Source organism: Chiloscyllium plagiosum, unplaced genomic scaffold, assembly GCF_037043375.1.
Source record: "Chiloscyllium plagiosum isolate Xiang-an unplaced genomic scaffold, Cpla_swu_hap1 HiC_scaffold_23, whole genome shotgun sequence".
Taxonomy (NCBI): Eukaryota; Metazoa; Chordata; class Chondrichthyes; order Orectolobiformes; family Hemiscylliidae; genus Chiloscyllium; species Chiloscyllium plagiosum.
The window spans coordinates 27,240,375-27,252,904 of record NW_028270161.1 but is presented as its reverse complement, the minus strand read 5'-3'; the positions used below and the strand labels follow the sequence as shown (position 1 = coordinate 27,252,904).

At 39.3% G+C, this 12,530-nt stretch overlaps 1 protein-coding gene across 1 annotated transcript in view; it reads right to left on the bottom strand.

Annotated features, from left to right (window-relative positions):
* reln (reelin) overlaps positions 1 to 12,530 on the bottom strand; it is a 391,311-nt gene that overhangs the window by 72,634 nt on the left and 306,147 nt on the right. Inside the window, exons 38-42 of the mRNA XM_043713852.2 lie at positions 11,102 to 11,284; positions 9,775 to 9,946; positions 8,856 to 8,958; positions 6,481 to 6,707; positions 682 to 902 (exon numbers count right to left, since the gene is read on the bottom strand). Coding sequence (XP_043569787.2) covers positions 682 to 902; positions 6,481 to 6,707; positions 8,856 to 8,958; positions 9,775 to 9,946; positions 11,102 to 11,284 — 906 coding nt within the window. The remainder of the gene's footprint in view (positions 1 to 681; positions 903 to 6,480; positions 6,708 to 8,855; positions 8,959 to 9,774; positions 9,947 to 11,101; positions 11,285 to 12,530) is intronic.

The window sequence follows — 12,530 nt, the reverse complement described above, 5'->3', positions numbered from 1 at the left end:
TGAAAAATGGCAGTGATCTGCTTATGTAACTGACACCATACTGATAACAGCAGTTCATTGCATGAAATACTTTGAAACATATTGTTTCTATGCTAGGCAACCTTATTGATTAATATTCTTTTTCTATTGAATCACACAGATGTACAAAATCAACAGGAAACAGCTGATTTCACTGTCCATAAACCATGATGTTTGGAGCACAGAAATATAACACTCTCTTTGCTTCCCCCCACAATTTTAATGATCTCCTAGAGAGAGAGTGAGTGAGAGAGAGAGAGAGAGAGAGAGAGGAGTTTAGTGTCACACAAAGATCCATATCCCATAAATGGACCTATATGTTGTAGATTAAAACACTGGCTGTGGTTTTTCACTTCTATGTCCATCAGCCTGTGACTTTCTACACAATTTACAGAAAGCCAAGTGTGGGGAGCCAAGAGGTGGAAAACCTGTGAATGTCGACTAATAATCTGAACAAGTGTTCCAAATAGGGAACCACCCCATTTTCATCAGGTATCAAACAGCCTCATATTCCCAATATTCAGCGCAAAATATACTTGAAGCATTATCATCAATAAAAACAACAGAAAATGGCCTTCATTTTTCACACATTTTGTTATAACTCTGTACGATTTCCTTTAACCCAATGTTTACAAAATTATAAATACATTGTTTTCAACAAACCTTTAAAGTCTCCCTTCAAGAAATCTGGGTTTTTGGAGCTGATTTTACAGGTTGGTCCAGAATATCTAGAGTCGCAAATGCATTGGGTTCCACTGATACAGCTGCCATGTCCATTGCACATCTCCTCACACTGTGGTCCAATATAAACATTATCGATGGCCCAAGTCACTGGTTGCGAACCTGATGTGTAGAAACCTTGGTACCATCGAAACCTCACAGATCTGTGTCCGTAGGAAGCACATCCACAAAACAAACAATATGAAAATAAACTTGAATGGATCAATAGAAGCTAGGGAAGATTATTTTATATTGTGAGGCAAAACAAACAGCTTCATTGGACACTGGAACTGGAAAAAGTCAGTTTGCTAAATGAACAATAGGATATTAATTGATGCAAACTCAGTGCACAAGCTGTAAAGAGTTTTTTTACAGCTTGAAGTCTGGATTAAAATGACATGTTCCTGAGAGGGCAGGCAGATGATTCTGCTTGTTTAAGTAGCATTGTAGGGGTCCATGCCTTTACCTACAAAATGGTACCACCAAAAAAGTAAGTGAAAACATATTTATAGAATGTATAATTAAATAAATGCTCAGATTGGCAGAGTTGACAGTGATCAAGTTGACATTGGTGGCTTGATAACAGAAAAAGGTCTGAAAATGAAATGGGGCCAGTAAGAAAAAAGTCAATGGAAAACTTAAGCTGGGAACAGATGCAAATGGAAGGGTCAGAATTCTGATTGTTTGGGACAAGGTTTGCTGTAGAATTCTTTCTTGGTTTCAATTAATTTGCTTTTTTCACTCTTGGTGACATGATGTAAGTGAAACCAGGATCAGGGTGAGGGGATGAATGGGGATGCGGGGTTTAGGGAATCTTCCTATACATTCAGAACAGGGGAAAGTACAGTAAGATGTAAGTGAAAAAGGAAGTTGACTTAGATGCTAAGTATGTGCAAAATAAAGACTTTTCACTTGGAAAAATATGATTATTTTATATACCAGGTTGACTGCATGACACCATCTACCGTTTTGGACACCATTGAGGGGAATGGCTCTCAGGGGATAACAGCAACAGCCAAATTCATGGCACCATGGTTGGCTCTGTTGCAGAGGGAGGGAGAAATAGGAATAGAAACGTTATAGTTATAGAGGAATCAATCGTAAGTGGAATAGATAGATGTTTCTGTGGCTGCAAACAAGAGACCAGGATGGTGTGTTGCCTCCATGGTGCTAGGGTCCTGGATGCCTTGGAGCAGTTGCAGGACATTCTGAAGAGGGAGGCTGAGCAGCCAACAGTTGTGGTACACATTGAGACTAATGACATAGGTTATAAAAAGGGATGAGGTGCTAAAAGCAGAATACAGAGATCTAGGAGAAAATTGAAATGTAGGTCTTCAAACGTAGTTATCTCAGGATTGCTGCCAGTTCCACAAGCTAGTCAAAGTAGAAATAGTAGAATATATAGGATGAACACGTGGCTGAAAAGATGGTGCGAGGGGGAGGGTTTCAGATTTGTAGGGTATTGGTACTGGTTCTGGAGAAGGTGATAACTATAAAAACTGGATGGGTTACTCCTGGGCAGGATCAAGACTGATGTTCTTGGGGCGGAGGGGTACTTGGTAGAGTGCGTGGGAGGAAGATGGGAAACAGAGGAGTAGGTCAGTCGATGCAGAAATTGAGAGAGAGGTACAAACTAAGGCAAACATGGCAATTGGCAGGAACAGGTAGGGAAATGCTGCTGAAATATGCAGGGGAGGTGGTTTGAAATGCATGTGTTTCAATGCGAGAAGTGTATTAGGCAAGGTACGTGATGTTAGAGCTTTGGTTAGTACTCGGAACTATGACATGATTGTGACTATGGAGACTTGGCTGAAAGAGGAACAGGACTGACAGCTGAATGTCCCAGGATTCAGATGTTGCAGATGTGATAGAAAGAGATGTAAAAGGGACTGGGGGAGTTGCTTTACTGGTAAAGGAGTATCTCACAGCTGTACTGTGGGAGGAGACATCAGACGATTTGTGCAGTGAGGCAGTATGGGTAGAACTCAGGAATAGGAGAGGTGAAGTCACAATGTTGGGGTATTCTAAAGGTGTCCCAACAGCCAGCAGGAGATAGAGGACAGAATATGTAGAGAGATTTTGGAAAGATGTAAAAACAACAAGGTTATTGTGACAGGTGATTTTAACTCCCTCTATATTGACTGGCACTCACTTTGTGCTAGGGGCTTCAATGGAGCAGAATCTGTAAGCACCATTCAGGAGAGTTTCTTGACACAGTATGTAATCAGTCTAACCAGGGAATGGGTTATACTGGATCTAGTTTTGAGAAATGAGTTTTGGGCCCTGTCAGATGAGTGAAGTTTTAGTGGGGGTGCACTTTGGGAGTAGTGACCATAATACTATGAGTTTTAAGATACTCATGGCTAGGGGCGATAGCAGCCCTCGGGTGAAGGTGTTAAACTGGGGGAAGATGAACTACAACATTAGGCAGGAACTGGAGAATTTTGATTGGAGATGGCTGTTTCAGGGTAAATCCACATCAGAAATATGGGAGTATTTCAAAGGGCAGTTGATAAGAGTTCAGGAGCAGCATGTTTCTGCGAGAATGAAGGATAGATATGGCAAGTTACGTGAACCTTGGGTGACCAGGGATATTATGACCTTGATCAAAAAAAAGGAAGCATACACAAAGTCTAAGAGGATGGGAACTGATGAAGCCCTTGAAGTATATAAGGGAAGTAGGAAAGAACTTAACAAGAAATTAGAAGGGCTAAGAAGGGTCATGAAAAGTCATTAGCAAACAGGATTAAGTAGAATCCCAAGGTTTTTTGTACATATATAAAAAGCAAAAAGGTAATCAGGGATAGGGTTGGCCCACTCAAGGACAAAGGACGGAATATATGTGTGGAGCCAGAGGTCCAAAATGAATACTTTGTGTCAGTATTCACCAAAGAGAAGGAATTGGTAGATGATGATCTCTGGGAAGGGAGTATTGAGTTTCTAAGCCAAGTTGCTATTAAAAAGGAAGAGGTGTTGTGCGTCTTCAAAAGTATCAAGGTAGTTAAATCCCTTGGTCCTGTTGGGATCTATCCCAGAATATTGAGGGAGGCAAGAGAACAAATTGCTGGATGCTTTCCGGAATGGGGGGCTGTAACTAGTGGTGTTCCACAGGGATCAGTGCTGGGACCTTTGCCATTTGTGTTCTACATTAATGATTTGGAGGAAAATGTCAAATTAGTAAGTTTGCAGATAATACAAAGATTGGTGGAGTTGTGGATAGTGAAGAGGATTGTCAGAGGATACAGCAGGTTATAGATCAGTTGGAGGCATGGACAGAAAAAAGGGAGATGGAGTGTAATCCAGACAAATGTGAGGTGATGCATTTTGAAAGGTCAAGTACAAGTAAAAATTATACGGTGAATGGCAGAACCCTTAGGAATATTGATATGCAGAGGGATCTGGATGTGCAGATCCCAGATCACTGAAGATGGTAATGCAGGTAGATAAGGTAGTAAAGAAGATGTATGGCATGCTTGCCTTCATTTGCTGGAGCATTATGGATAGGCAGGTTATGCTGCAGCTTTGTAGAACTTTAGTTATACCACACTTGGAATATTGCTTACAATTCTGGTCACCACACTACTAGAAAGATATGGATGCTTTGGAGAGGGTACAGAAAAGATTTACCAGGATATTGCCTGGTGTGGAGGATTTTAGCTGTGAAGAAAGGTTGAACAGACTAGGTCTGCTTTCACTGGAATGCAGGAAGCTGAGGGGTGACCTGATAGGAGTTTTTAAGATTGTGAATGAAATGGATAGAGTAGAAAATATGAGGCTTTCTCTCAGGGTGGAGGGGCTAATTATCAAGGGACACAGGTTCAAGGTGCCGGGGGTGTTGGGGGAGTTTAAAAGAGATGTGCGAGGCAAGTTTTTCGCACAAAAGGTAGTGAGTGCCTGGTACGCTGCCAGAGGAGGTGGTGGAAGCAGACACTATAGCAGCATGCAAGAAGCACCTGGACAAATATATAAACAGGAAGAGAATAGAGAGATACAGATCCTGTAGGTGAAGACAGTTTTAGTGTGGAAGGGCAAAATGTGTCAGCGCAGGCTTGGAGGGCTGAAGGGCCTGTTCCTGTTATGTATTTTTCTTTATTCTTATCTATTGGACTTTGATGGAGAATTCATATAGTGCTTACAGCATAGACATGGGCCATTTGGCCCCACAGAGCCCTATTATTCTTTTTGCTCTACTAAGCCTAATCTCACCCTCCTTAATCTATTTTAGCAACATATTCTTCCATTCTTTCTTCTTCATGTGCTTACATTGCTTTCCCTCAAAATGCATTTATTCTTTTTGACTCAACTATTTTTGTGGCAGCGAGTTCTATAATTATAACCAGTCTTTGGGTTTCTCCTGAATCCTCAGATGAATTTATCAGTGATTATTATATATTTATATAGTTTAATTCTGGACTCAGCTAAAATTGGAAACATCTTCCCCAAATCTTTCCTCATAAAGCATTTCAATCTCAATAGTCATAGGGAAATACAGAACAGAAACAGAATCTTTCAGTCCAAGCTGACCATATTCTCAAATTAAGCTAGTCTCACCTGCCTGCACTTGACCCATATCCCTCCAAACATTTATTCAAATTCTTATCTAAATGTCTTTTAAATGTTGCAACCATACCTGCATCCACCACCTCCTCTAGCGGTTCATTCCACACACAAATCACTCTCTGTGTAAAACATTGCCTCTCAGGTCTTTTTAAAATCTTTCTCCTGTCACCTTAAAGATATGCCACCTAGCTTTGAAATTCCCCCATCCTAGAGGGGAGAAGATACCTTATCTATACCTCTCATAATCCTCTACAAAGTAACCCTTTAATCTCCTACGCTCCACTGAAAATACGTCCCAGCCTTTCCAACCTCTCCTCATAACTCAAACCCTCCATTTCAGCATCATCCTGGTAAATCTATTCTGAACCCTCTCTAGTTTAATAACATGCTTCCTATAATAGGGCCACCAGAACTGGACCTAGTACTGCAGAAGAGGCCTCACTAGTACCTTGTACAACCTCAACATAATGTCCTAACTCCTATACTCAAAGGTCTGAGCAATGAAGGCAAGCATGCTAAATGCCTTCTTCACCACCCAATCTATATGCGATGCAAACTTCAAAGAATTATGTACCTGAACCTCTAGGTCTCTCTGCTGAGCATTATTTATAGTAGTTCACAGAATTCCTACAGTGTGGGAGCAGGCAATTCAGCCCATCAAATTCACACTGACCCTCTAAAGAGCATCCCACCCAGACCCCTGTTCTGCAACACTATCCAAGGTCCTCCTTTTAATTGTATAAATTGTGCCTTTGTTTGTTTTACCAAAATGCAAGACTTTGCATTTATCCAAATTAACCCCCAGCTGCAACTCTTCGGCCTATTGACCCAACTAGTCAAGATCTCTTTATATTCTTAGATAACCTTCTTCATTGTCCAGTATACCAACTTTGATATCATCTGCAAACTTACCAACCAAGCCCTGTATATTCTCATCTAAATCATATATACAAATGACAAACAAAATTGGACACAGCACTGATCCCTGCAGAACACCACTGGGCTATGATAGCCATATATATCAGCTCTGGTGTCATTCTAGTAAATCTAGAGATATGGTGAGGAGTTAGGGCAGCATTGAAATCAATTATTAATGAATTCACATCTTTGTGTCGCAAATTGACTGGTTCCACTGGTGAAGAAAGAAGAAAGTCACGTTTAAATTCTAAAATAGGAACTCACCCACACAGATGGAGCCTTCCAAAGTGGATTACCTCTCTTTTCCAACCCTGGGTGGTACCGGCATAATATGTACTGCTGGGATGAAGTTCAGTCGAACAGAGTGCACTGACGTGACCACTGCTGTAGCAGAGTGGCAGAAGCAAGTGCCAAGTGGCTCCAAAGTCCCGTGAGAACTCCAATCTAATAGGATCTGAGGCTGAACTATCTGTATTGCATCCAACATTGATCTGAAATCATATGAGAAATAGATATCACTAATGGAAATAATTTAAGTTTATATTTTCTTTCACTGATAATAAAGATTTTTCATATTTGTGTTGAAATATGTTGCGTTTGAACAGTTGATCTCACATAGTTTTCAACTGGCTTGCAACAAGGTTTCGGCTCAACAGATATGAATTGGAATTTTGAAATATTCTTAGAGGAGCTCTTTTATTAAATCTTCCAGCTGCGTTGTTACCAAGGTACCATATCTATATACATTGTGTAGAATCAGTGATGAATACTATGTTACAACTGTATCATTTTTAGCTACAAGAAACTACTGGCACAATTAGCAGAATGATGTTTGTTTGGTACTCCATTCCTTTCAAAAAAGGTATTAACTGGGGTATTTTAAATGGGTTAATACTTTTGTTGTTTTTGGCTTACCCATTTTATTCTAAATATTTGTTGGCTGGGTTACAGGTTGGTCCAAGGAGATGTCCTCGGTCTTCCAGCATGTTTTGTTTAGCCTGGCAAAGTATAACAGTGAGTCTAGGATATAGGGAAGACATTCTGTTTCAGATAACTTTAGCAGCTGTTAATATTTTATTCCTCCTTGGGACACCACGACTTTGCACTGTGTGGGTTCTACAGGAGGGAGCAAACTGGAAACCTCTCATGGATGTCACCAGCATCCGAACCTCAATAATGTGTTTACTGTTCGCAAAATAGGTTTTGCACAGCTAAATATCTAAGTCATCAGTTCTAATGATAACACTCCAGGGTTCAAGAGCATTCTTTCTGGGGCCCCTCTTGAGGTTTTCTTGGGTGTACTACTTTTTTTGGTGCTCATCTTTCAAACTCCTTTATTTGATGATGCAGTCTCTTTGCAACATTAGCTTTGGCATTGGTGCTGATGCCCTGGCCATTTAGGTTTCATGGAAGCAGAATTCGAAGAATTCAACAACACCCTCAATAATCATGACGACCATATGAAACTTAAAACCTCAAAACACAAGGAAAGCATTAGTTTCTAAATCAGCATAAAATAGCAGGCACAGATTACCAACAAATGTTCCTTTTTAAATAACTGACAAATGCCTTTGCACAAAGTGCCATCATCATAAACAATTTCCACAGACTGATGTGGTCATAGCTAAACAATTGCAATTTTGTCTCAAATTAATCATTGTATTTTAAGTAATTTGCAGTATGTTAGAGGTGTGATAGAGTCATAGGTGACACATACATAGTAAGGACAGAGGGCAAAGTGAGTCTGCACACAGAAGAGACCCCTTTTCCTCTGGTCCTGCCTTCTCCTGCCCACCTTCTTCTAATTCCTTTGTCTATGGCCCCTCCACCTCCGGGCCCACAGCCTTTAGCCTCTCTGTGTCTGGCCCCAGCAGACTTACTTACTGCTGCAACTCACCTTCTCACTGGTCCTCCAATCACACACTACTTCCCTCCCAGTTTGCTGCTATTGGGTTCTCTATGAGCCTATCAGCGGTGAACTTTCTCTGTTCTGAAGAAAGGTCACTGGATCCAAGAGATTAATTCTGCTTTCTCACTGCAGATGCTGCCAAATCTGCTGAGGTTTCATAGCAATTTCTGTTTTTGTTTCTGATTTCCAGCACAATGGTATTATGGCTCAGTGGTTAGCATTTCTGCCTCACAGCGCCTGAGACCCAGGTTTGATGCCAGCCTCAGGCAACTATCTGTGTGGAGTTTGCACGTTCTCCCAATGTCTGCGTGAGTTTCCCAGGTACTCTGGGTTTCCTCCCACAGTCTAAAGATGTGCAAGTTAGTTGGACTGGCCATGCACAATTGTCCCATAATGTTAGGTGGGTGAGCCATAGGAATTACTGGGGTGGGTCTGGGTGGGATGCTCTTCGAAGTGTCGGTGTGGACTCAGATGGCCTATTCCCACACTGTAGGGATTCTATGATTCATCCACAGTTCTTTCAGTTTTTTGTGAATTTTCTCTGACTAGTCATCCCCATAATTGAATTTTCCTGGGCAATTTGGCCAATTTTGGTGATGAATTTGCTTACTGCCCTCAAATATTTTGGTGTTGATATGCTTCCTATGTGGTTGTAACCTCAAGGTTGTAAGATCTGGAAAAACGAATTTAACAATCTGAGACAGAAGCAAGCCCCTCCAATTGTTGTTACCTCAAACTGAACAATGGTATTCTCATTAACATCCAGATCGCGAGTGGTAATGGAATGCTCCCCAACTACATTTGACACGAAGACGATGGCGGAATCTTCCTCCCTTCACAATGGACAAACAAACCAAAATATCAAAGCTGCACACTGACAAGTTAATCAAAACTATACAAAGAGAGGGCTCAGTCACTGTCACCGTATCGATTAACATCAATGCTATAACAATACTGCTTTATAGCAGTGGCCTTTAAATTTAATGTGAAGCCAGAAGAAACACTTGTTCTCCTCCTGGCTCCACTACACACTAAGCAGAAGGTCTCTTTAAGGTTATTGCTTTAACTGCTAAATACCTGAGAATACTGTTGTGTCAAGTTGATAGCAAATGTTGTTGTACAATGGGCCTGACCCAGATATTTTACAACCATGAACAGGTTTTGGTGTTGATGTACTTCAAGACTAAGTTTGGTATCTATTACAATGTCTCAGGTCTTTGATATTCAGCACAATAGATTTTCCTATTACTAAATATATTAACTTATGCCAAATCATTTAGTAATTTAGATAGATATTACTTTTTGTGAAGGATGTTATACTAAACAACCGTTTCTGAATTGTCACATTAAATAAATAAACTGTAACCATTGACAATTATAACTTGTATTTATATACTGCCATTAACATATAAAACATTCTATGACATTTCTCAGGAATGTAATCAGACAAAATTTGACACTGAGCCACATAAGCAGATACCCTGCTCAGAGGTAGGTTTGAAAAGCATCTTGAAACAGGAGAGACTTAGAAAGGACAGAGATTGAGAGAGGACTTTATTATGTTTAGCCCAGTCATTGGTTTAGATTATAAGAACTTTACACAGACACCAAGTAATAACTTCAGCCACAGGCAAAGTTCTTATTCTTACGTGGCTCCTTTTGATACATAAGGACAATAGAGGCCAATGTTTCCACCAGGGAAGAAGAACCAGTTCTCGTCTTTGGGTCCAAGGTCAAATGTATCCAATAATATCCCAGGATTTTTCTGATTATTCCCATCAATAATGAGGTCATCGATGATCCAGATTTCTTCCTTTTGCCCTTTGTCATTGAACAGAAAATCAGAATGAAGCTGGCTTCAATTTCTTAGCAGTCAAACAAACTACTTATTGTGCAGCTTAATTAGAAATCCAATTTTAATTCTGTACAATTTTACAACTATGCATTGAAGCATAATTATTTGTCTTTCTTCAGCCAGTTCAGATTTCCACAAAAGTAAAATAAACCATTTCATTCAGTACTTTCTTAAAGAATTTTAAATGCTGATACAAAATCTAGATTTGTTGCTAATTCAACATTCTTACCATTGTACACAATAGCTATCATAGTTAAAGAATAAAGATAAAAAGATTACTGAACATAAATCTGCTTTAACTTACCTTCTTAATTTTAAGCAGTAGTCAAAGTAAAAGTTATTTTACACCAAATCCAACTAGATTATTATTCATTGAGATTTAACATTTTCAGTGACAGTAGAAGAATCTGGAAATTAGATTATGTTTATAAAATCATTGTAATGTTATTTACTAAGTTAAGAAGATGGGTGATTTGCTCTCTAGAACTGGAATGAATGAAGGACTGACTAGGTGGGATGTTATGGTCCCACTCATGCTATCATTAACTGTTTTCTGACTCTGAAGGTGGTGTTTTAATAGGGCTATATATTAATAAGCCTATTTATGTGAGACCTTGCCCATTTTATGCATGAATAAAAAGGAGAGGAGTTGCATCTGATGTGTAGTGTCTTTGTGCTCTTCAAAGAAACATTACAAAGTTCATTTTTGGTCACTGAAACACTTCAGAAATGGAAATGTAACAGAATAGCTCTTTGAAGTAGGTGCAGACAATACTGGGGCAAAATTGAATAAGCTTTACTCTGCATCTGCCTGTGCTGTTCCTAACCAGATCGTTTACTAATGACAGTAAGCATAAATGTATTAAACACTCCATTAACAGGAAAAAGATTGTCTGTAGGAAAAAGGATTGTCTGTAATCCTTCCATGTATTAAACCTCAAATACCTTATAAGTTACAGCAGAACATCAATTAGGAGAGGTGTTCTGGAAATCAACATTCATTCTGTAAGCTATTAACAAATTGACTGAATTAATTGCCACTAAAAATGGAAGTTGCGCTCTCTGAGGGACCCCAGAGCTATTCAGCAATGAGGCATCTAAACATAATTCCAGCTTGTTACCTTCATTGTGGGGCTGCCAAAGGCGGAATCGAGTTGCATTGGTCTGGGCTGTATGTGGTAAGGGAACATTAATAAAGAGGACCTCTGTTGTCTGAGGGAAGTAGAATTCATCCATCAAATGCCAGGTTATGCCACCATTGATGGAATACTGCAGCAATACAGAATGTGACCGATCAGGGACACCTGAATCAAAACACAGGATTGGGGACAATAAAATTGTCATTAAAATAATTCAGATAAAGCACATACAGTAATTAGATTACCTATGATTGATCATAAATACTAAATACATTTCATTTTAGAAAACCGCTTAATTTTAGTTTGTATGCCATAAAATGTCAATATTTGCCCACTGAGAAATCTCACTGAGAGCTGATGAAGTTCACCACATAAGCAATTAGCAAATGCAAGAGATTATCTATTGAAGGCTTTCATGATATAATAACCAATGATGGAATTTGCATGGCAAATTTTAGAAATGATTCTAATGATGAAGGTGTATTCCTCAGAGTAAGGTGTTTTCAGAAAAATTTTGAAACCTACACTTTGCATCAGCAACCAGCTTTAGATATTTTGAAATGCATACCACATTGAAATAGCTACTGTGAAATGAACAGAAGTTTTCAGCCTCAAACAGTGAATGTATCCTAACAGCACTGTAGGTGTCCCTTCATCCCAAGGACCACAGCAATTCAAGAAGACAGATCACCTTTATCTTCTCAAGGGCAATTAGGGATGGCAATAACAGTACCACTTATATCCAGTGAAAGAATAAAAACAATATATACATTCACCCAATCAGACGGGTTATATATAACACTTCTGTGCAGTGTATAAACAATAAGATGACTTTTCTTCCCTGCCCATTCTACCCATGAAAAATGTGGCCTACAAAAATATCAGAGCAAAACTTCTGGGCAGTCACAGTTCCAGATTTCTCCAATTTTCCATGTTGTTCCTGAACTAGACTGTATGACAAGGAAAAAGGCTGAGCTAAAGACAACTGCTGCCCCACAAGGGAATCATCTGATCATCCTTGTGCACCATTTTGACGGTGGGTGTGGTAGTAGTAGAAAGGAAGCAATCAACACAGGGCCAAAATACAATAAAATTAGGGGCATACAAATAAAAAAATCCTATTATTAATTTAAATAGTAAGTTATTGGAAATGTATTCTGGTATTTCAAATTGCAGATGGAATGTAATGATTTGTGAGGTAACAGAAACAGGCGTGAAAAATTTCTTTGGTTTTGGATTCAGCATTTAGAAATGACACAAATCACAAAAATTCATTTGATCTTTATTTACATACAAACTCAGAATAATAATCCGCCATTGCTGAGACTTGTTCAAAGGGCAAGCTAATATATTTAATTAAAATTGGTGAGCCACATCATAGTAGTGAATGTTATCCAAACCATGTATGACA